The sequence below is a fragment of the Melopsittacus undulatus genome, chromosome 15 (assembly GCF_012275295.1).
Source record: "Melopsittacus undulatus isolate bMelUnd1 chromosome 15, bMelUnd1.mat.Z, whole genome shotgun sequence".
NCBI classification, from domain to species: Eukaryota; Metazoa; Chordata; class Aves; order Psittaciformes; family Psittaculidae; genus Melopsittacus; species Melopsittacus undulatus.
In genome coordinates this window covers 3803561-3827846 of record NC_047541.1, presented here as the reverse complement: position 1 = coordinate 3827846, position 24286 = coordinate 3803561, and the positions used below count along the sequence as shown (strand labels likewise).

Genomic DNA, 24286 nt, shown 5'->3' with positions numbered 1-24286 from the left:
GCAGTGTGGCTCAAGTTGCTGGAGACATGGAGCCAAAGCTGCCTGTTTTCCATAATTAATGAATAATTAATTGGGAACGCACTGCAGTCTATTGCAGAGTGGGGATGGGCTTGCGGATCCACGCCTCTCCAAACACGCCCCACGAGCCACTTTCCAGCCACCAGGAAAAGCACAGGTTCCCTCAACAGAAGAGCTCTCTCTGCTCAAGCTCCCCACAACCGGAGCTTGCACTTCCCCTTCCCAGTTCATTTCCCATTGTGACTCTTTCTCCAGTGCTTCCAGGCTCTCTCGTGCGCCTGCAGCAGGAGTTGGCTGCATGGCCATACCCCAGCACAACACACGAGGCTCTCCCAGCCCAGCTAGGCACAGCAGCTCTGGAGGGGAACCCCAGTAAACAGCATCACCCCCATGGTGCCCCAGCACTGCTGGCTGCAGAGCATGGCTGCTGTCAGCACTGTGGTCCCCAGATTGCCAGTCACCCAAGCACGGCAGCATCTAAACCAGGGCATGAATGTCCCTCAGTGCAAGGCTGGGGGCTGCTGTATATCCCCAGTCCTTGGGGAGCAGCACTGGAGGGGAGCTGTAGAGCTTTTACTGCTACATGCTTGGAAAGACCTGCATAACTCACTCGCGGCAGTTAATGTGGTCGCAGGCACTTGTGGCAATAAAAGCTTTACAGCGCTCCATGCCACCCTGTGCTCCTCGCTCTGTGCACTTACATTTATTCACTCTGCTCTGACTCTCTGCTAGGGCTTTGCAATTCCTTTCCATAGGCCTTTTACCTGCTGACTGGAGCAGACAAGGAATGGAGCAAGCGGGGCCATGGGATATCTTGGGCAGCCATGGAATGAAGACCTATAGACCCTCTCTCCACACCAGCCCTGCCCGTCCCATACTCCCCAGAAGAAGATCAGTATTTACACAGCTCTGGCCTCTTTTCAAACCCTGAGGCTCCCACGTAGGAAGGGACTTTGTATTAAGTGAGGAAAGCAGGGCTGGCTGACCCTTGCACTGCAGACCCAAGGGGAGAGAAGTCCTCCCCACACTGCCTTAGGTTACCCACAGCCTACTCTTCCCTTTGCAAAGCCTTGGAGAAGAGCATTAGCTAATCAAGGGGTAGCATCTATAATCAGCTTGATGCACTCTCTTGCTAACCTGATTCCTAATAAGAAAATGGTGGATGGGAGGAGAAGGAGGGGGATCAGAGCAAAATCCAGTCCATAAATACCCTGCTGGGTGAGACAGAGAAAGACAATTGGCCAGCTCCGGCCCCAGCGCGGCTCTGTTTGTCTGAATGATTTACTGCAAACACCGTGCTGGTGACGGGCAGGGACGACCCGACAACTCTGAGCACGGGAGATATGGAGCTCAGCACAATCTCAGCGAGTCACTGGCAGGGAACGCATCCGGCTCAATTCATTAGGACTGATAGCTCCCTCAATGGGGCTGAATAATTGATGGCCTGGAGAAGCTTTTAAGATGTTCTGTGCGCTCGGAAGACCAAGAGTATTATATTTTAAAAAGCTAACACACACAGAAAAACATGGGTGAAGGTGATCCAAGCAAAGGTTAGATGTTTTAATACGCTGTGTTTACACCGTAAATCCTTGCTCCATTGCTTGTAGTGAGAAATGGATACAGCATGGCTCAGGGAAGCTGCCGGCACACACAGCACCAGGTACGTGCTCTGCAGGAGCTGAGCCAGCTCCCCGGGGATGCTGCAGTGGAGCTGAGCTCCCATCAGTGCAGTGCCTGCAATGCACAGCCACTGCATAGCCATGGAGTCCCCTGTGCAATGTTCTCTGCCTCCATCCCATAGCAGAGATGTCCCCAGCACAACTTGGTTGGCCTTTCTATCTGACTCAGGGAAAGCCTCTCCAGCAGCTTACCTTTCACCGTGACGTGGACGCTCTGGCTGATGGAGAGCTGGGGCTGGATCAGCACGCTGCACAGGTACTCTCCTTCATCCATGCCTTTCTGGACGTCCATCAGCTTCAGAGTCCCGTTTTCAAAGACCACTTGGCGGTGATTATCGGGCAGCAGCAGAGAGTCCTTGTACCACTTGATGGAGTAATATGGGTACCCGATCACCCTGCAGTTGATGAAAGTGTCCCTACCCGCTACTGCTGTTATGTTCTTCATCGCTCGGATGCTCGGGGGACCTACATATTGGGGAGGAAGGAAGAGGCAGGCTAGGTTAATTCCGAAGGGTGGTTTGGTTGCATGTAGATCTGCTGCTATTTCAGATGAGCCTCACAGGTGAAGAAGGTAACCAGAACAGTTGGGATCCAGCCTGGTTTTGGGTGAGGAGCAGGCATGGGCTCCTCTGCAAGCACGCTCATTGGCTAGATGTGATAGCTATCACATATGCCTACAGCAGTGCTGCTGTGAATGGTGGCTGTGGTCCTCTACCAGCTTCTTTATGCAATGCTTTCAGCCACAGGGACAGCAGAGCGCTGGGGAGCGCTCCCCCATTTACAGCCACACTCTGCCTCGCTTGGGAGGAAGCTGCCTGCTTGTGCCAAACATCCTTGACAAGAGCTGCTCCGGGAGCCTGGCTTCCATTGGGAAATGTATACTTCACCTCCCCTAAAACACACCCCTCTCAGCCTCCCACTGGCAAACTGAGTGTGGCTGAAAAGCCAGACAGTCAGCACGTTCTGGCTGGCTCCCGTGCTGGCAGGATGCTGCAGGTGAGTAATTACAACAAGAGGTTTCATGCATCAATAATTACGTTGTTCTCCCAGCCACTGCATAAAATAGCAGACTAATCTAAAGCTTAACCCTATCTTGACTCCCCGTCCTAAGGGCAGAGCAGGATAACGGCTTAACAGACACTCAGGATAAGCCAGTGGATGGTGAGTCTGGTGCTGGGACGTGTTAAGAAAAGGAGCAGGAGGAAAGAAATCAGCATCTGGCTCTGTAACTGTCCCCAGAGCCTGTCTCAGGGACTTGCTCCATTCCAGGGCAAAAAAAGCCTGAGTCTGATCTAGTGACAACCCATCAAGAGCTGGGAGAGGAACAAGGGAGACAAGGCAACGTCCTCATTGAAAAGGCTGCTCTGGCTTCTCACTGCTGAGGGATGAACTCACTCCAAATTTAGCAGTAAACGGCAGCAAAATCCAGGCTCTCCTGGGATCCCAGGCAGAAAACCACCAGATCCATTGCAAACCTGAGACCCAGCAAACCCAGCCCTTCATCCCCCTTTCCCTCAGGAGACAACTAAACACTGCCTTGTCTCTGCCTCGCTCCCACCTGTAAGCTTGGAAGCTTTAATTGGTGTTTATGAATGGGCAGGGGCTTACACCATACCCCGTGCCTAAAAGTGTTCCCTGTAACACACAGAGCACGCTCAGCTGTAATAACACGGTGATTAACGCGGCCATGGCTTTTAGCAGACAAAGAAAACACAGACATGACAAATCAAAGCTCATTTTCCACAATTTCACGTGCTGCCTCATCATCGTTTGTCATGTAGATCCCTGTGCCGGCAGGCACGTTCCCTGCCAGCCATGGGAGAGCATGGGATGCTTCTGTGCTCGCCGTGGCCTTATCCACGCACAGGGTTCCTTGGGGAGCTGTTTAACGACCCTTTGGCAGGAGCTCCATAGGGACAGAGTGGATCCCAATGGGGTGAACGCTGCCTATTTTCCCCTGCAAAGCCAAGCTCTGGTTTTCCAGACGCCAAGTGCTGTGCACTTGAATTCCTGGCTTTACATGTCAGGGAAGCTCAACGCTGTGGGCAGGCGTGTGAGCAAGTGGGGTCAGGGAATGGGATTGGGGCAGCCAGGGAGACCCCTGCAGCGGGGAAGAGGATGGAGAGATGAGGAAGAGCCATCGGCTAGGGAACAGAACACAACCAAAAGCCCAGTACAAGTCCTATTCTGATATTTAAAAGTAGACAGGCACCTCTTACGTTTATTCGCGCTTGGTATTCGGCGCTGCCCACCGAGTTCCGCGCGGTGCACCGGTACACGCCGCCGTCCTTGATCTGCGGGCTCGTCACGTTCATGTGGCTGACCGTGGTGCCGTCCGACATGGTGTACTGGTTGGTGCGGTGCCCGTTGTCCCGCGGGATGGGCTCGTCGTCCAGTGCCCACGTCACGGTCGGCGGTGGGGCCCCCTTGGCGGCGCACATCAGGGAGAACTGCTCCCCCGGGTTGACCACCTTCTCGCTGAAGGAGGAGACGATGCGGGGGGTCCCATCTGGGGGGCACCCAGCGGGACGGGGGTCAGGGAGCGGCAGGCACCGGCAGCAGAGTCACCCGGCTTTGAGCTCCCACCTGGAGAGGAGCCCTGCATCCCTGCCAAGCATCCTTGCAGCAGGGAGATGCTATGGGGCCCATCCCTGGTCCAGACACCCAGTGATGTGCATTGGAGAGGGGACACCTGCCTGGCCCAGGGGATGGGGATGGGGATGGACAAGTCAGCTCCTATTCTGATCCTTCCCCATCCCAGCTGTGCTGCACCCCTAAGTTGCTTGCAGATGGCATGCACAGCCCAAGAAGTGTGCTGGGACCAGTCTGGCCCCAGGATCCCCCACCCCTGCAGGTCTCACTGTCCTCCAGCCATGCACAAAGCATCCCGCTGCACCTTGGGAGAGTGACAGCTTAGAGAGGGACCAAGGAAAGCTCTCCCTACCCCCTCTGAGGAAGCCAGCTCACCCTCCAGCATGATGATGGAGAAGTCCTGTGCTGTCTGGGACTTGCGGGTGGCAAAGCACTGGTAGGCTCCAGAGTGGCTCTTCTGCGCGGCCGTGATGAGGAGGGTCTCATTGCTGATGCCCCGGATGGAGATGTAGTCATCAACCACCACAAGGTCCGTGTTGCGGTACCAGCGGATAACGTACTCGGGGGACCCGCTGAGGGCACAAGAGAGGATGACGGTGCTGCCGATGCCTGTTTTGAGCTTCTTTGGTGTGAGGGTCACACGCAGAGGGTCTGTGCGAGAAAGGGTGAGAGCGGTTGAGGCGTTGGTGATGGTGTCTCATCGTTCCTGTGCCTCTGCCTTTCCTGCCCTGGAAGCACCAGCCTGACTACATGTAAAATGTCACTGCACGCTGCTGACAGCCCAGCTTTTAGTGTGAGCCCCTGGCTCCTGGCAGAGCAGGCCCTGGTGGGGAGGAAGCAGTGTGGCTGGAAGAGGACATGGTTGGTGTGATGGGGACAGCACTGAGCTGGGGATGTGCCAGGGTGGCTCTCAGTGTGCTGTGCTCACCACAGTGCTGCTACAGGTAAGGCCCACACAGTGCATGCTGGTTCCAGCAGCTCTGGTACCACCAGGATCCCAGTAACAGGAGACAAGGAACAAAGCACATGATGAATACTTGGCCTGCCCAGATGGTGTTTACTGTTTGGCTGCAGCTTCTTTTATGTAAATCAACCAAACAAAGCACAGAGGCACCTAATGTAAAACCAACATCACCAGCCAGCAATTTACATCCCCCAGCGCTGCTCTGAATGTTCCCCAGGCCCCTCGCCCTGCCCTGACTGAAGCAGTAAATCAGATGTCTGCAGCCCCACTGCTGCAGCGTGATAAACCTCCTGCAAGTGCTCTCAGCACCACATCGCACAGGCTGCATCGCTTCCAGTGTGTGACGCTGAAATACAAGGCTTGTCATTTCTGTGCCTGTGTAAAACCTTTAAGGCTTTATAAAGGTTTATGTTTAAGAAGGCCGAGGACAGGAGCCTCCCCGCCAGCTCTCACCTATGACCGTGAGGGTCCCCGTGACCTCTGCGGACCCGAAGGTGTTGGTCACCTCGCAGATGTAGGTCCCACTGTCCTCCACGCGCAGGTCACTGATGCTCAGCCCCGTGATGCGCTTGGTCCAGCGGCTGTCGGCAGGCAGCGGGCGCCCGTCCTTGATCCACCGCACGGCCGGGTTGGGGTATCCCGAGGCGATGCAGGGCAGCTCCACCGGGCGGCCTGACCTCACCTCCCGCGACTGGAAGCTGTCTAGCATCGTGGGGATGGACTCTGCCGGGTCTGGGTTGGAGAGGAAACAGGCTCACATGGAGAAGAGGGACACAGGGACAGCAGGAGAGGTCCTGGTGTGGTGACACCATCAGCACCCCACAGCCGTGAGAGCAGCTCTCCCCATCCCCATCAGCCAATGGCTCTTCTGGGCAGGAGCGCAGGATGCCAACCACATCCTCATTGGGCACAGAGTGGCCTGGACAATCTGGGACATCAAGTCCAGCCCTTGGGAGCCAGGGCTGGTGGGTGGGAAAACGCATCTCACCAGCGGATGGGATGAATAAACTCAGCACTGGAGGAATTACTCAAGGTGACACCTAATTGGTGCAAAACACACAAATTCTGTGGCACATTTCAAAATGTACAAGCAAAGGGGCCCATCAGGCAGCTGGGAAAGGAGAAAATTAATCACCAAGTCTCAGGCGTGAAATTAAATTCCAGGGGAAAGAAACCTCTTTCATTACTCCCAAACAGAAGTGAAATGCTGTGACATGTCAGTAATGACAGCGACCAGGAGGGGAATGGGACAGATCGAACATGCATGGGGAGGGGATGGTACGTTCGTGGGCTCCTTGGAGCAGGGCACATGGGAGGGACATGGGATCCTCAGGTCTCTAAGAGGCATAGGGAAGGTCAGGGAAGCCCCAGCCCAGCCTGGACCCCTTCCCTACCCTCTATGGGGTTAATTCGAGGAGCTAATGTGGAAGCCACAGCCTGTGCACCCGAGGACAGCTAAAGCATATGGCAGGAAGCAGGCGCTGCAGCCGAGCGGCTACGAGTCAGACGAACTCCCTCCCAAGCAGAGTAATTTGGGCAGTGAGCGGAGCCGGGAGCGCCCCGGGACACCCGGCACTGGGGACTGCACTGCCTGCGCTGCAGTATCACTTGCATGTTCGTCACATCGCGTCAGGCTGTTCACATCGCAGGCTGTCACATCGCATCGCATCGCATCCCATCACCTCCCGCTCCGGGTACTGCGGCCAGCACTGGGGGATGCGTGCTCGGGGGTACATGTGAAACAGCACAAACCTCTTGTATAGCCACAGTGGGACCTCCTACGCCTGCATTGGGATGTCCTCTTGCTGCAGGGATGGGAGGTAGTGATGCCATCACTCCCTCCTGCACCCAAGGAAGTCAGGCACACAGCGTGCAGGCAGAGAGCTGGCACACAGGCAGGGATGGACACCTTGAGCTGCCTCAGGCCTGCAGGAAGGGATCCCCTTGCCACCATCACCCACAGCCACGCGCTCACCTGAGACTGAGAGCCTGGCTCCGTTGCTCTGCCGTGTCTCCCCACTGTACTTGTGCTTGGTGATACACCTGTAGGTGGACAAGGCATCTTCCTTCTGCACGTCCGATATGTACAAACCTCCATAAGAAGTAATAAAAAACCTATTTTCTGGAGACACAAAGGGAGGAGGAGAAGGGTGAGTGAGCCAGCTCTGACCCAGCAATTGCCATTGCAGCCTCATGTATGCAGCAGCAGCCTCATTGTGCCCTCTAGCACTCATCCTGCAGCAAACGCACCCAACCCAAGCACGCACCTCCTAGGGCTTGGATTCAGCAATGAGCTCTGGCCATGGGGCTGCAGCAACATCGTGGCTGCAGAGGATGAGGAGGAGAGCGCGCAGCACGATGCTCCGGCAGCACGCTGCATAGCAACGCCACAATTAAAAGTGAGTCTGTCCCGCTGAGTTAATAATTAGCTTAACTTAGAAGCATGTGAAAACAAATAAGGGCTTCAGATGGTATTTGAGCCCTGGGAGGAGGATGCAGGAGAGCAGGCAGGGCAGCACAGCCCTCTCCAAGCAGCAAGTTTTGGAGCCTGGCGCATGCCAAAGCACATGGGGAAAGAACCCTTGGATCTGCTCACAGAGCCAGGCTGACCCCTGTAATCCATCATGAATAAGAGCAGTAATTAACATGAATGGCAAGAGCTGCACTGTGGCACAACAGAGCAGCTACACACAGAGTAGGGTGGGCAGAGGGAGGGGAGAGAAGGTCCCCTGCCCCACTGCCAGTGCAACAGTGACAGCAAGACTTCAAACCCAGCTTCTCTGGGGTTTCTTCTAGCACCACTGAGCCTCAGCTGGGAGCAGGAGGTCCATCAATGGTTGCCAACCAAACCATCATGTACATAACACAGCAAATGCAGAGAGGCAGAAGTAGAGCTGAGTTCACAAATAAAACATTTAAACCCAGCCTTTAAACCAGCAATGGCTGCACACAGCTCCTGCACCATGCCTGGCAAACCAGGATCTCATCGATGAGGCCACTCAATGTGGTTTGCTTCCAGAAGGATATTCATGGTTTAGGTGGAAGAAAGTGCCATGGTCAAACCCATCAGTGCAGAAGCATGCACACAATACAGGAGTAGAGACACAGGCTCCCAGAGCAGCCTAGCTGCAGGGAGAGGACCTCAGCAGTCCTTCCCTGCGAGCACTTGAGGTGACAGACTGGCAGAAAACAGGGCTCTTCACCCATGGAGCACATCCCCAGCACGAGCCAAGGCAGTGGCAGCCCTGAGGTCTGCTGGCACTACCCTGCTCCAGCTGCAGCTTAGCTTGATGGGTGTGCTTGACACTAATTGCTTGATACCAGAGTATTAGGGACTTGAAACAGCAAAGAAATAGCAATGTAGCCCAGCTGCCATTAGCAGGAGGCACAGGTTCTCCCTGGGAGCAGCAGGAACGTGGTGCTGTGGTGACCACCCCACACCTCCCATATGCTGCAACCCGCACACCTCCACAGCATCGCGGTGCCTGCATCTCCAGCCCTGCTTGGAGAGGCCAGGGCCTCCCAAAGCCTCAGGCGCTGCTTTGCCTCCATGCTGCAGCACAGGGACAGCAGCACGCACACTGCACCAGCATACAACTGGGAGCAGATGCTCCATGGTGCATCTCGTGCTCTGTGCCACCAGCCGGAGGCACTGAGGGATTGGTGAACACCTCTGTAAGAGGAAAGGGCAGCTCTCCCACAGGTGCTCTGAGATAATGTGCAAAACATTTATGTTTCATCTCCCATCAAACCAGTAAGGGAAGAGCACTGGCTGCACTGGAGTTTGCCATGGTACCAGGAGCCACATTTCACAGAAGTCCTCAGCAACCCCAGTTGGCCTCCATACGTTGACCCACACACATCAGTGCCTGGTTAACCACAGCCCCGCTCACAGACATGCTGTGCTCCTCCTCTGGAAACAAAGCCCTGTGATGTGCGAGGAGCCAGAAATCATCATGCTGCATCCCTGCCCTGGGACATGGGGCAGCAGCAGCCCATGAGAGCCGAACTCACACACACACAGAGGCAAAGGCAAGCAGAGCCTCGAGCTCCTGCTGGGATTGTAGGAGATGATGAGAAGAGCTGCCCATGGAGGCACTGCTGGATGGGAGCACAAACAGCCCTTCCTGCACCTACTGACCACAGAATCTGCAGGTTTGCCACCCACCTCTATCATGGAGCGATAGGAGGCATTTAACCCCTTGCCAACTGTGGCTTTGAAGATGCAGGGCAATAACTGCTGTAAAAGGCACTGGCAGAGACCTCACCACAGTGCCTTGGTGCTGAGTTTACCAGTGAGATTAACGCTGAAGGTCGCTGAATGGAATCAGACCTTTCTGCCTGCCAGGAGGAGGAAAAGCTTTACGGGAAGCAGAGGATTAAGTACATCTGTGGTCAGACGGGAGTGAGGTGCCTCTAATAGCTCTTCCAGCCAGACCTGAGCTGCTGCCTCTAGAAGCGCCTCACAAAGCTCCTCTCATCCACCTTTGTGCAGGAGGAGCCCCACTGGCCTCAGGAGCTTGCTCCTCAGGGAGAAACACAAGGCTAATGGGGGGCTCTCCCATGTGGCAAACACCAGGAGGGTCACACATTCACATGCAGACATATTTGCTGTTATCAAAACCCTCTCTCATATCCAGTGGTGACTCCTGAATCAGTCCCAGGGCCCCTCCAATTGCAGGAGGAAAGCTGCAGTCAATACAGGTTACAGCTACTGCTCCATGCAGTATAGACTCACAAAACCAACGGGGTCAGGGCTTCAGCAGAGAGCACATTTATAGTTCATGAGACTAACAAGAGAATTTTCTCTTGGTACTGAAGAATCAATAGGTGCCAGAATTTATGAATTAGCCATTCTTGGAGCTTACACATCCCAAGGCATCCTGGACAAACCCAGTAACTCCTTGGTGCTATGCCTGGCCACGTCTGCAGTGACAAATATCTCCTGGGGACTTGGCATGGAAGGGGAAGCACCACCAAAGCCTGTGCTTTGCTGCTGTAACAGCACTTTTCTGCTGTGGCTGTTGTTCCAGGATGGCATGGGGCTGCCCTGGGGACAAGGAACCCAAGATTAAAGATCCATCCATCCCAGAGATATTAAAGAGGATGCACAACTGCAGATTCAATAAGAGCTGCATGATACCCAGCAGATTGATGTCCATGTTTGCCTGCAGTGGGGATCCCAAGGGGGTGCAGAGTGGTGGCCGCTCCCCAGCCCTGTCAGAGGCAGCACATCTCTCCTGCCTGGCAGAGCTGCTGTGCACCCAGCCAAGCATTCCCACCTTGAATTGCATGGGCATCCATAACACAATCAATGCCAGCTGAGCAAGTGGGTCAGGCTCTGTGCCAAAGGGTTCCTCTGTCCTCCTCAACCCAACAAAAGCACTGTGCCCCAGAAAACTCATCCCCACACCTGTAGTAGCTGCATCCAGAGAGGGCACAACATGGGCTGCTGCCTGTTCTCAGAGCTTGCCCATTGCCCTGTGGAGCTGCTGCTTGCTCCTGTGGGCACCAGAGGCTTTGATGGGAGCATCCCCCTGCAGACATCAACACAAACCCTCTCCCCACTGCTGTGGCAGGAGCTGGGACAGGCACCCCAGCCACAGTCCTGCTGCTGCTGCGGAGCCAGAGAGGGGGAAGCAGCAGAGGAGGGGTGGAAATCGGGGAGCTGTGACGAGCTTTCCACCTCCCCTCCTTAATCTCCTTTATAAGCACGGCTCCATCTCCTCCCGTTACAGGATTAACACCCATCTCTTATTCTGCTCTCGCAACAAGATTCTGTTCCTAATTACGCTGTAATAAAACCGGGCGCACTCCCAGGGCTTCTTCCAAATGACTTGTCGACACTCGGCGAGATTGGATCCTACCCGGGCCCGTTTGCGGCCCCTCTGCCTGACGTTCATTAGGCACGCATGAGGGAGAGGGTTTAGGAATGGAATTACATTTAAATGGCTTTTCTGAGAGGGAAAGAGGAACCACAAAGGAGAGAGACACGCAGGGAAGGTTTAAAGGGAGGATGTCGTTGTCACCTCCCTGTCACTCTGCTGCCCGGCAGACATGGTGCCAGGTCCCCACTCCTGGGCACCCCAGGGCCAAGCCCTCTGCCCCTGTGGATCAGTGGGGCTCTGCAGTCAGCGTGCACCAAGGTGCACAACTCGCAGGCACTCTCCTCTCCCCACGGCACAGAGCCTGCAAGAGGACCAGGGCCATGCAGAGCGGAGCAGGAACCGACAGAAACAACCTCCAGAGGCAGGGGGTTTAGGGAAACAGGCACCAAGACAAGGATGGGATGGGTGAATCCGGAGGCTGGCATGGGCAGCCCCAGTGCCTGCAGCTCAGGTGCGATCCCCACCGCAAGGAATTCATCACCGGCAGTGTGGCAAGAGCAGGAATCTCAGTGGATGAATTACTGTCTTCACAAGGAAAGCGCCGGGTGGGAATCTCCTCGCTACAGCCCCCCCCCACGCAGTGCCCCAGCTCCCCCCGTCCTAAAGCACGCATCGGCTCCCCAGCGCTGACAGCCCATGTAACAATTAGCATCTCTGTCCCTTTACTCTCCGTGGGATGGCTTTACCATCTGCATCTCTGGGCAGCAAAAGGCGTAAGAGAAGCTCTGGTTTTGTGCACGGGAAGCCTCTGGGGAGGGGAAGTGAAAGGCTGTGTTTTAACGCGATGCAGGTAGGAGCTGGAGGAAACCACACGTGTTAATTTCATTCCACCCCAGATAATGACAAATGTTGCTATTAATGGACCAGTTTATACAGGTGAGAGGTGGCTCCAGACGTTGCCTTCCCCACCGGACTCGCTCACAGCACGCATTTGCTGCTACCTGGATGCTGCTTCCCAGATACTGGCTCACAAGCCGGCAAACTTGGGAAAACAGATGTTAAGGAAGATCTCTTTCTATGAGCTCTCTCGGAAGCAAAGCATCCTGCAGGGCTGGTTGGAGTTATTAAATCAAGAGTAATTATTTACCAAAGGGGCAGCCTTGCACATCACTCTCCTAGAGGTAAATCTGGAACTCTTGCTTCCCACAGACCTGGATTCACACAGCATCAGCGGGAGCAGAGTCTGCCTCTCCGGGCTTTAATCCACCTCCGAGTCAGAGGAGCTTTTCACGGGCACACGCCATGGAAACAAGGAATGTCTGGGGACACTTCCATTCCTTTGCGTGACTTTGGAATGACACACTGCCCTGGAACCCACCACGGAGAAGGAACTGCCTGGGCAGTGGTCAGAGCATCCCTGGCACCCGCCACATCGGCTGCAGCCAAAAGGGAGGAGGAATGAATCTCCCCAGGTGGTCCGGAGCCGAGTAATACCAGTGGAAAATGAGAGAACAGGATGAAGAGCATTACAAAATGAATAGGAGGGGACTAGAGATTTCCATGGCTAATCCTGTTAACAAGACAATTTCTTATCAAACTCATGTGACAGAAAGCAGGGGGAGGGAAGGGGAGAGGGAAGGCGACGCCGGGCAAAAGGCATCCCTGGGAGCAGCGGGGCTGGCAGGAGGGATGCGCAGCTCCCGTCTCGTGCACGTTGCTTTAGCGAGGGTTGTGTTTCTATTTCCAAGGCGAGCTCAGCACTACTGGAGTGACATTTAGCACAGCGCAGCGCTGCCTGTGTTTGCAGCTCTCCCAGCGCTGAGCTGGAGCAGGCATAAAATAAACTCTATAAACCCCATTGAGATAACACTCATTTCTAAAAGTGATTTTTCTGGCATCATTCTTTCTTAACCTCCTATTAGGACAAGCCTCGTTTCCCAGGAGGAAGCACAATGGAAGGCTTCGGTCTGCAGGTTCAGTGTGTGCCCACCTCGGCTTCAGCATGAGCTGGGGTCTCAGCGGCTCTGTGCCCACCGGCAGCTCCGAGCAGCACCTCTGCCTCCCTGGCATTCCCAAGCTGACTCCCGTCTCCTGCTCAGCCATGAGGAGCAAAGCCTGGCACAGCAAACTGCTGCCGAGGCTTAGGGATTCCCAAACCCGAGCGCTGCTCCGCACCAGCCCCTCCTGCCCCCCGCGAGTCGCAGGGGCTTCACACGCCTTTGTGCGCCGAGGCTCAGTTTGGGTTTAATTTGCTATTTAAAGGGCGGCGGAACGAGCCCGATTTCATGCTAATGAGAAGAGAATCTGGATCGAGCACTGTGCAGAAATTTGCATCTCAAAGCAGAAAACAGGAAGTCGCTAAGAAAGGAAAATCCAGCACCGAGGTAGCGTGTATGGCCATAATTAGGCTAATGCTGCCTCTGTTCTGTCAGCTCATTTCCATCAGCCCCAGGGTAACAGGGGACAACAGACTCCTCCACCACCCTCACCGCCACATCGCTGTGATTCCCTGCCGTGGTACCCAGCTCCAGCACCCAGCCTGGGGAATGGCCGGAACCAGGGATGCTGAGGGGATGGCCGGTGGTTTGGGATGAAGTACAACACGGGGAGTACAGCTTCAGGAGGAAGGGTGTGCAAGCAAGGGCATGCATCTGGAGACCCTTCTCTAACAGTACAGCCAATGCCATGGGCACATGTGCCCACCTGAGAGAACAGAACATTGCAGTGCCCTTGTATTATCTCTTGTTATCCCAGTCACAGCCGCCTCAGAACCATGCTCACTCCCAGAACAGCCCTTGCAAGTGCCCAGCCCAAGGTCATGGTGAGCACACAGCTCTGCCCAGCCATAAACCCAGCACCAACTCTTGCCATCCACCTGCCTCCAGCAGATACCAATGGCACAGAACAAGTGACTCTGTCCCTCATTCCGAAGGGCTGATTTACAGCTTTCCATCAATTTTGCCCTGATCTATAAATCGGGTTTAGTTGCTGCTGTAGACATTACCCTACAAACAATTCCAAATAGCTTTAACCAAGATATTTGCTCATAAAAATCAATCACGATCGCCGAGGATGACAGAAATGGAAAGCGCCTAATGAAAACAAAGGGGGAAACAACAGGTACTTCAGTCCTTTGCCATCCATCAGCAACCTTGGGTTATTAAAAACACGGAGGGAAACAAATCCTCCCATCTGCAAGCAAATCCTGGGATATCTTGAAAAGACAAACACCCGTTGAGGGGGAAATCCTTTGCCCCCACTTCAGTCGGCAGGAGTTTCGCCATAATTGCAATAGGAGTAAGGCTGCTGGATAACACGCGAATGATTTTCCCCACTTACATTGTCAAATGATCGTCTTGCCCTGCAGTGAAATCTCAATAATTATCATGCCGAAGCATGCAAGAACAAAGAGAGGATAAAAAGCGGTGTTTTCTTCCAGGGAGCAGGGGGAGGGGGCACAGCTCCCAGTGTGTCCCTTCTCTAATTGGCTTTCCCAGGGCCTTGTGTCTCTGGTCCGAGCTGTGAGAAACCCTCGGCTGCCTTTCCGTGTGGCACAAGCCCCCCCATAGCCCTGTCGGATGCAGGGGAGCAGACTCCTCCGTGCCCGCTGTGGTGGAGCTTCCCCATGAAGAAGTGCTGTTTGGGAGAAGCAGGAGGCACAGCTCCACGGCATCACCCACCTGAGCCCCCCAACTGTGCTGGGACCTCTAGGGGCTCATCCATGGGATGGAGGGAATGCTGCCACCAAGCCAAGCTGTGCCTTCACACCCCTTCCAACACTGCCTGCCCGTTGGAGGGGTAAACCAAGGGGAGACAAGAGAGAAAGGGGACAGGAAGCAGGGTGAGGGGGGGGGGGAGAAGGAGGAGGAGAAGAAAAACAAGACGACAGAACGCTTGCTCCACAGCCCTCGGCTAAATTACAAACCAGTTTACTGAGGTGGAAAGCTGCAGCGAGCTGAGGAGGAATATGTGGAAACCATCTGCAGATTTAAAAATAATCTATTTTACGATCCCCCTCGAACATATTCTTTTGCAGAAACCAAATAGGATTTGTTGTTGTTGTTTTGTGCAAACTGTTAGGGAAAAATTACTAGAAACATGCAGGGGGTTTTGCCTTCTTGAGTACTGAGAGGCTAAATATGCCCTTCCTTATGTTTAGAATAGTAACAGTCATCTTAAAATTAACTTGGTCTGCATCAGAGCTTAAGAACAGTTGCAATTCAGAGCCTGCAGAAAGCAGGACAAACCTGCACTGGGGTATGTAGTGCTTCTAGCTGACAGATGTCTTCCTACATACAGTAAATATAGGTCGTCTTTTCCTACCCAGAGAACTGTAGATCTTAATTAACCAGGCCACTAGCAGCATATGTAATGCTTTTTTGCAGCTTGCTAAGTAAACCTTCCCTTGATTAGATGGAGGGAAGATGGGCTCTGTGTGCAGGAGCCACCTCCTCCTGACCTGAGCCCCAAGCCCCAGCCTGGGCAACCTTTGTGCTATGGCTCCAGTCTTTGTTGCACACTATGAAGTCTGCCTAAGGTGATGAGAAGGGTGCAGAGCTGCACAGCACCCTTGCTGCTGACGGCCCGGGCCAGCCTCGAGCTCGGCTGTGCCCACGGCAGCCAGAGGGGGTTCTTCAGCTTCGCCACTAAACCTCCTTGTAAGCCACTTCTGGATTAAACCATCTCCAGGCTGTGAGAGCCGGAGCCAAAAGAGCTAATGAAATCCATGCTGCATTAGGATAACGTGGTGCCGAGCCCTCAGTGGAGGGGTGGTTGGTGCTGTGGTGGGTGAGGGCATCCAGCAAGCACCCTGCCTCACACTGGGTTTCGTGGATGGGATGCTCCAAATGTGGGAGCTGCTCTTTAAACCCACTTGAATTAGAGGGAAGGGAGAGCAGAGCCCAAGCACACGGCCTGGATGCTCTCACAGGCTGCATTTCTACAGCCTAAAACACACCTGGCTGAGCAAGAGACAGACCCATCTGCAAAAGTCAAACTGATGATGCTTGGGGTCCTCTGGCTTTCCAGAATGGAGTGAGAAGCTTCCTAGAGATACATGGGGGAAGCCTCAAGGTCAGAAAGCTCCCCCTGCAAAGCAGAAAACTGCAAAAGAACAGCACATCATTGCCCTGCACTAGGCTTAAATGAAGCCTAAACCCAAGACCTTGTTTCGATCTGAGGAGCAAATCCAAAAGCCTCACAAAAGGAACTCCTGTTGCCTAAAACTCAGGCGCAAAGGGGATGATCCCGTGTTCACTGCCACATCCCACACCCCCTCCTCCCCTCCCCAGCGCTCGCTGGGGACAGGAATCAGTGAACGAGACTGGAACAAAGAGCACAACTTCCTCCCCGCTCATTAGTGCTGGAAAAGCAACAGAAAAAGATCCCCAGGACACAACCTCCTCTTCAGCTCTGAAGTCTGAATGGCTCCGAGAGGGTGGCCGCGTTTATTCTCTGCCTTTCACCTTGCTCAGACACTTGCTCTGCACGTTTCCATTGAGGAGGCACGGACAGGAACGTGCACCAGTGAGGGCACCCCCAGCACCATCCAGCCCGTGTGCTGGGGCCTCAAAGCCTGCTCTGGGACACGTTCCTGCACAGAGTCCCTCCTGGAAGCACAGCCCCGTCGCTGCCTGGATTTGGGGCTGTCGGGAGCTCAAGGCAGCATGCAGCAGTGCTCCTGCGCCCTTAGCATGCTCCTGCTCCTGTCCCCTCTTGCCCACACCTCCAGAACGGGTTATCCCAGAGGAAAATCACCTCTTTGCCTTCCCTGCAGCCACGAGTGCTTCCTTGCAGGGGCTGCTAGTGGGAGAGGAGGGGATCATTACCTGCCCTCATCTCCCGTTTGCTGCGAACAGCAAGCCCATGGGCTGAACCGTGGCGAGCTACCCCATCCGTTTGGAAGGCAGAACCAGCCCCACAGCCACAGAAGCCACCAGTGGGTTGCCATGAGCCCTTCTCCATCACCCACATTCCTGTGCTGGAAAGGCTCAGAGAGTGACTGGGGAGCTGCACACAGGGGAAACAAGCCTGGCACTGCATTAGTGCAGCCTGCAGAGGAACAGCAGAGATTCCCTGAGGAGCAGCCCTGCCATGAGGGGCTGCAGCCCCTTCCTCCATGGCACACGATCCAATACAGCTTATCAATAATTATTAAGACAAGGCAAACGTGTGCTGACCTAGTTAGCTGGCCACCAACAAAACCAGCCGTGGTGGCTGTGTTCAACAGCAGTTCTGACACACACAGGCCTGTCCAGCTGCTCTGGGAGCCTCAACATCACACCTGTACCTCACAAGCACCACCAACACCCAAACCACCGCTGGTCAGAGGCAGCAGCGTGCAGAGTGTGCGGTGGTACCCAGCCCTACCATGGACCCTGGAGAGGAGCCTGCCTGTCAGCAATGAGCACGTTGCCAGGGGAGCCTGGTACCTGCTCATGCAGCAGAATTTCTGCACAGGTTTGGTACCTGGACCATGAATTGCTCATATTTAGCTCTTCTGACAAGGGAGCAGCTTCCAGAAAGGAACACACTTGAGCACTGCCACTGATCCTCCAGGATCCGGCACCTGGACCAGGAAACCAGTGATGGAGACAGGGAAACAAAGGGGATATCCCTGCTCAGTCTCTTCAGTAACTGCCTATGAATCCTCTGTCCATGTATGTACCCAACCAACTCCTCCCAACCCCGGTGCCAGGGTCTGGTCTGCAGCCTTCTGTGGCCACAAAGCTGCCAGCATGGGCACTTTCCACCAAATCAATCCCCTCGCTGTGTCCGGAGCTTCGTGAGCAGGATGGGATTGGGTGAGTTACAGTTTATGCTCCAAAGACAGCAGGGAAATACTCCAGATAGGTTAAAACAGGATCACAAAAATTACTCAGGGCCAGAGGAATCAGATGCTGCAGGATGCAGCACATCCCAGGCACCCATCTGAGATCCCACCTTCTCCCGACAGTGTCACAACAGCATCCCCAGCCTGGGAGCTCAACTTGGGCAAATCCAATCTTGAAATAAGATGCGATTTCCTAGCAACAAGTAATGAGATGCTGGGGCAGCTTACCAGGAGAGCAAGGACTGCACGTGACTCCAAGCCTTTAAATGCAATGAGGTTTTGTTACAACAAGCCCCCAGTGTCCAGGTGCTGGAGTATGTCCCAGCCCCAGATGCAGCTCTTAACTGTTTGGGTTTAGCCTGGGTGAAGCAGGGAACAGCACATGAGGACCTAGCACCATAGAGCATCACTGCTGGGATGCCCATTGTCACCAGAAAGCACACTCTCTCCAGGAGACAAACAATCATCTGTCACTACAGTGGCACAGAGACACACCACAACCCCCACAGCCAGGCTGTGCTCCATTCAGTTCAGGGTGTTTGGTTCCTGAGAGCTGGAACCCTGTATGTCACCGGTCATTCAGGTGTGACCTAATGCATCTCACTCACAGAGCACATGTGCACACACAGTTTAATCCGAGACCTGAGCTCGTTCTGTCCCATTCCTTTCTCCAGTCTGCTTCCCTGCAGTGGCATTCCCTATGAATCCCTCCATCCCAGGCACATCCAAGAGGTTTGTGAGGTGCCAGCTCACAGCATGGCTCAGGGCAAGGGATGCGAGGACAGCATGGACACTGCCATCAGCAGCCTGGGGGGACACCTCCTCGCCCACTGGCCTCCTGCCCAAGGCTCTGCACGGTTCAGTGGTGCCTCCACAGCCCTGGCTGTGCCAGGACAGCCCGAGGCCTCCGAGCCGGCTGCCACCGGGAGGCAGCAGCTCACAGCGGCCGGGTCACCCCAGGGGGACAGGCACAGAGGGGAGCCATGGACACAGGGGTGCAAAGGGACAGCCGGTGGCACAGGAGAGCGCCCGGGATAGTGCACAGCATCCTGCCTCACCTCACCTCCAAAGGTAACAGACCATGGGGTGCTAAAGGGCTTAACAATGGGCTCTGGCTACAGAACAACCCCCAGACACAGCCCTTCTGTCAAGAGCAGGCATCCAGCTCTTCATCCCTCCCAGCCTCAGGGAGCTCACACTTCATCCCCAGCCCCAGGTCCCCCTGCACAATCACTGCAGCCAGATCTCGCCTCCAAAAAGCCTTCCAAAACCGATGGGCTGCAAATTATTCATCCCTTTCAGCTGCTATTCAGCCTCGCTGGCCACCGTCCTCAGCAGCTGCTGCCTTGCACACAAGCCTCTGATGCTGTGCTGGAAGGATGGCGGGGCAGTTTTGGGAGGAAGGAAGGGTAAGCGCAGCAGCATCCACACACAGCCACACAAAGAGGCTCCTCGCCACAAGTGACAAGGCAGGCAGCGTGCACAGCAAGCGGAGCAGGGAGCTGTGCCATGGCCAGGCAGGGTGAGCATGCTCCTGCTGCCAAAAGCTGATCTCTGCCTGCGGGGAGGGCAGCAGGGGCCGGGCAATGCTGCTCATTGCTGACCTGTATTAGCAGGTGCACAGGAGGGAGCAGCAGGGCCATGCCCAGCCACTTCACAAATGTTTTATTCATAAATCACCCAAAGTTCACACGCATTCACTGGTTACTCAACCTGCTCCAATGGCAGGTGAATAACGGGGGAAAATAGCCAGCACTTTGTACCAAAGCACAGGGAGGAATTCAGGGAATGCGGTACCGCAGCGCTCTGCTCCGCACACCGAGGCTCCGAGCTGACATGTCCCACGCAGCCGTGCTGCTGCATGTGTAAAACACATGGCACACACAAAAGAGCAGCTCGTATGGAACTAGGAACCAGTGCCCAGCGCCCAGCAGTGCTGGCAGGGCATGCGTGGCCATCACCCCTGACAGCTTGAGGGGCGAGCAGCAGCCTCAGCCCTTCCTCCCAGAGATGCTTCTTGCAGCCAGGTCAGGGTTTTTGGTTGAAGAGGCACTGAAGAGCAGCAGCCTCAGCCCTTCCTCCCTAAAATAACCAGCGTGCAAAGGCAAAAGGAAAGCATCCACTAAACCAGTGTGAAAAAGCTTAATAGACCATCAGCCCCAAAACACCCCGATGCGCTGTGCCACCCTGTTGGTCTCTGGGGCACAAGCTTTGTGTAAGGATACCAAAATAGCTCCATGGCCACTGAAAACCCTGGGGGTTGAGCACAGGACACCAGCCAACACCAACATTCGGACACAGGCTCTGCCATTCCAGCCAAGTTGCAGACAAGCATTTGCATCTCCATAGCACAAACAGGAGCACATGTCTTCCGAAGCATAATCACAGAGAGGTGAGGGGAGGATGGAAACAAAAGGCAGCAATAAATCACTTCCCTGCTGCTACCCAAGGAGATATAATTAAGTTTATGCCTAGAGTGGCATTGCTGACAGTAGTCCTGAAATGAGATAAACATAATGCGTGAGGTTGGGCTGTAATAATCCAAGTGCAGAGTGGCAGGTGATACATGTACTCAGTAATGGTCCTCAATTAGGGAGCTGCAATCTCCAAACACAAGCTCCTGGGAGACTTCTCTTAGATTTCCTCAAAGCCACACATTGGGCAGCACATCCTGCACCCAGAACGGGCTCTGCTGCATCCAGTGAGGTGCCTGGTGCTCTGACCAGCCTCACCCCAAGTGCCCAGGGGGTCTCCCTGTCACCATCACCTTCACACAGTGCAGAGCTCACACTTAAGCACGTTAAAGAACGCTATGGTCAGTGCAAACCACATTGTACTTGAACACAGCTGCGTGGTTCAAATGCTTCCTCTGATCCTCTTAACAAAAAAAACCAACAACCCAACAACCCTATATTAACTCTCAGGTATTTATACAAAAGAGCACAGGTTGGTCTGGTACCACACAATGACAGGAGGCAACAGCAAAACAGGGACAGGTTTTTGGAGTGGTCTGGTCCTGCAATGCTTTTCAAACCTGCTTATGTGAAGCACTTGCAGCAGCCTCCCTCTGCCTCTGCCCACAGCATTTTAAAGTTTGCAGGCAGCGTTTTGATTAACACCTTCCTGCAGAAACCACTGTAGGTCCTGGCTGATATTATCCAATAAAGCCAGCCCTGGCCACCAGCACAGCTCACACCAAAGGGGACACCGCAACACCAGCACTGGCCAAGGGGTATCTGAGCAAGAACCTGCCCTCCAACACCATGCCACAAGGTGCCCAACAAGACCATGGCCATTAGCATCCCACCTCCAGCCCCTGTTCCCAGGCAGGAGGAGCCTCTGCAAGGCTCGGAGCAGGGCCCAGCTCAGCTGAGCGCACCCAGCTGCCATCTGGACAGCTAATGGGGTTTTTTCCGTGCCTGGATGCGAGAGGGGGTGGGGGAAGGCTGAGGAGCAGCGAGGCTGCAAAATGAATTCAGCATCAATTATTCTAAAATATGCATGTTAATAGGGGAAGGGCTGCATCCATCACCACTTCTGTTCATTCCCAGCATCAAAATGTGACCCGGGAAGATGACAGCATCGCGGGTCTCACTTACACAAACACGAGCCGGGAAAGGGGGGATATTAAAACGGGAGACAATGCTGCATATTAAAATGCCACAGATGGAGCTTTCTGCAGCCTTTGCAGTCTGCCTCGGTGATCATTGCTGGGCCATATTGTATTAAAAACGGGGGTGGCTGTGTTATTTATTTAATTTTCCCACCAATTCCATCTCCTGCTCGTGCCGGATGGATCAAGGGAGGTTTCTGTGAGTTCCAGCCAGCTTTTCCAGCAAACCCACATGGAAAATGCATTTTCATTAATACAAACTGTTTGCTGTAGGTAAATTAATTCTGGAACCGGTTTCCATACATGGCAAATTATACGTTCAGCGACCACACCAGACGACACTCCACAGTCATAATAAAAGCCCTGTGCTCCCTCTAATGAAGCAGGATTGCCAGGTAAAGGCAGCGCGCTGGACCAATTAAACAAACAAATAAGTAAATAGGCGAGTAAGAGCCAAGGGGGTTTGCTGGTGCTGGGGGGGCTGTCAGGCTCCTGCAGCAATCCCGGGATTGCAGAGCAGGATCTGGCCCTGCAGGCTGGAGCTCCCCAGTGAGGAGCAGGAGGAGAAGGAGAATTTCAGGCTCTTCCCCATCACTTCACTGTGAGGGTCCCGTCATGTCAAGGTACAAGAGGACATGAAGTCTGAGAGCACAGCAAGGAAGAGCACAGTGTACCGGCCCAAGGAGCAATGGAAGGGACTGCCAACCCTCTGCCCTCATCCATACAAGAAACAAGCTCCAATATTAAGCTCTTTCCTTACAAGTTCCCATCTGCTCCCAAATCTTTCCCCGTCTCCTTTAACAGTCCTACTCCTTGCTTATGGCAAGGGAAGCGATATATAATTGATGAAGTGACAATGTGCTCCAGCCCCAGCCAGGAGACATCTGTTCTGCACGTAGGCTCGCTCAGGTGCTGTCACGCTGATTTACCGCAGCGGATCAGAGCCTGACTGCGGATGCTAATGTGGGGCCAGCCCAGCTCCCTAACACCGTACGGCTCAGGGTGTCACGAGCCAGCAAGACATTGCTTTGGGTGTTTATGCCTCTCTGCTGTGACCATCGTGCCTTCTCTGCCCTGCATTTCAGGCTTATTTCCACTCACTCCTCAGTGCCAGCGGTGCTGCTGCACCAAGCTTGCACCCAGTGGGCGACCTGAGCTGCCAAGCATTTGGGGTGACAGCATCACTGTGCCCACCATGGCTACAGTCCCTCTCATGCAAGTTACCTGCTAACCAACCGCCTTCTCTGCGGCAGTTCAGACTTGGCCAAGTGAGGGCAAAGCAGAAAGCAGGTACAACAACTTGGAAGCAAAGGAACCATCACTGAGCAATCTGAAGAGCAGAACAAGTATCAATCCCCGCATTTGTCATGGGGAACTGAAAGCCACAGAAGGAGGGGGCAGCGTTTTGTATCCGCCTGCTGCATTAGAAAACAAAGAATGATAAAGAATCTTTTCGTCACCTCTTAATTACATATTCCGGGTACATTAAGGAGGGGAAAATGCATCTCAGGTCACCGCCTGTCACCGTGACAAAGGCCCACGATGAGCTCTGTATTCAAAATATTTGCACTAATTATCAGCACAGCTCTCCTTTGAAAGCGCTCCGAGGGAAGGATGGAGTTTCACCCGAGGGAATCAGCTCGCAGCCTGCGCTGCTTCACTGCACTACAGATAAATATACTCGTGTGCGGGTATATTTTTACCAACGTGCCCGTGTATGTATCCATGGAGAAAAGCCTATAAATGCCTAACACTCATCTCGTGGGGCTGGAGATGGGGAGCAGCAGCAGAGGGGCTCTCTCCCTCTCTCCCGCACATGCCAGCAATGATACGGGCTGAGACTCAACGGCCTCTGTTGGATTTCCATAGGTAGGAGTGGGTACGCTCAGCCCGGGGCGACCGCCGCAGCCAAGGCTTGGTCAAATGGAAAACCTCTGCCGATGCAACCGCCCAGGGAGGGAGAGAAATGAGTGGAATGCAAACAGAGACTGACCTTTAATTAGGGCATAAGTAGGCACAAGGGGGGGAACCCACCACAACTTCCCTAGGCACCTTCCCTTTCTCGGAGCAGCAGGAATCAGAGTCCCCATGTTAGTGACTGACCAATTTTTCAGGTAGCAGCTCCCACAAAACACCTCTGAGCTGCCTCCAAGAAGAGCAAGGGATGGGCAAACACAATTCCCAGGATCCCACTATGGGTGCTTGCAGGATCTTGCTGCAAGTGAGGCAAGAGAAGGGCCTAAGGCATCCAGGAGGTGCTGCTTGCCCTCCAGATCACTTTTGCCACACAGCAGGATGCAGAGCAGCATGTGGACAGCATCTTCATTCAACACAAACTAACCCTTGCCAAAACCAAGCCAAGCAGTCCCCCAGAGCCCTGGTGCTGCCTGGGGACACCAGGACAGCATGCTGCCCTCTGCCCCTTGTTGTTTCTTGGAATCACTCTCCATCCACTCTTACATTCTTCCCCCTGTTTGCTGCTAGCCAATAACCCCCACAGCCTTCCTGGCACACTGAGTCTAACCCATCCACACACCGCAGAGCAAGTCCTTTTCCTCAGCAAGCATTTAATCTGACTGGACAGGAGCAAAACCATAGAGCTATAAATGGGGCAAGGAGAAAATAGTATGCTCCAGGTTCCTCAGGAGAGCATATGGGAACAGGAGACTTATTAATAAATTCTTCTTTGTTCTGTATTGTCTGTGATAAATAGCCGCACTCAGCATCAATAACTGCAAACATCCTTGGGAAAGGGAGACA

The 24286-nt window shown here is 54.1% G+C and overlaps 1 protein-coding gene across 1 annotated transcript in view; it reads right to left on the bottom strand.

The window, feature by feature from the left end:
- Positions 1 to 24286, bottom strand: part of DSCAML1 (DS cell adhesion molecule like 1) — a 90906-nt gene that overhangs the window by 19873 nt on the left and 46747 nt on the right. The window contains exons 4-8 of the mRNA XM_034069527.1: positions 7229 to 7375; positions 5707 to 5985; positions 4665 to 4940; positions 3910 to 4206; positions 1890 to 2162 (exon numbers count right to left, since the gene is read on the bottom strand). Of these exons, the coding sequence (XP_033925418.1) occupies positions 1890 to 2162; positions 3910 to 4206; positions 4665 to 4940; positions 5707 to 5985; positions 7229 to 7375 (1272 nt within the window). The remainder of the gene's footprint in view (positions 1 to 1889; positions 2163 to 3909; positions 4207 to 4664; positions 4941 to 5706; positions 5986 to 7228; positions 7376 to 24286) is intronic.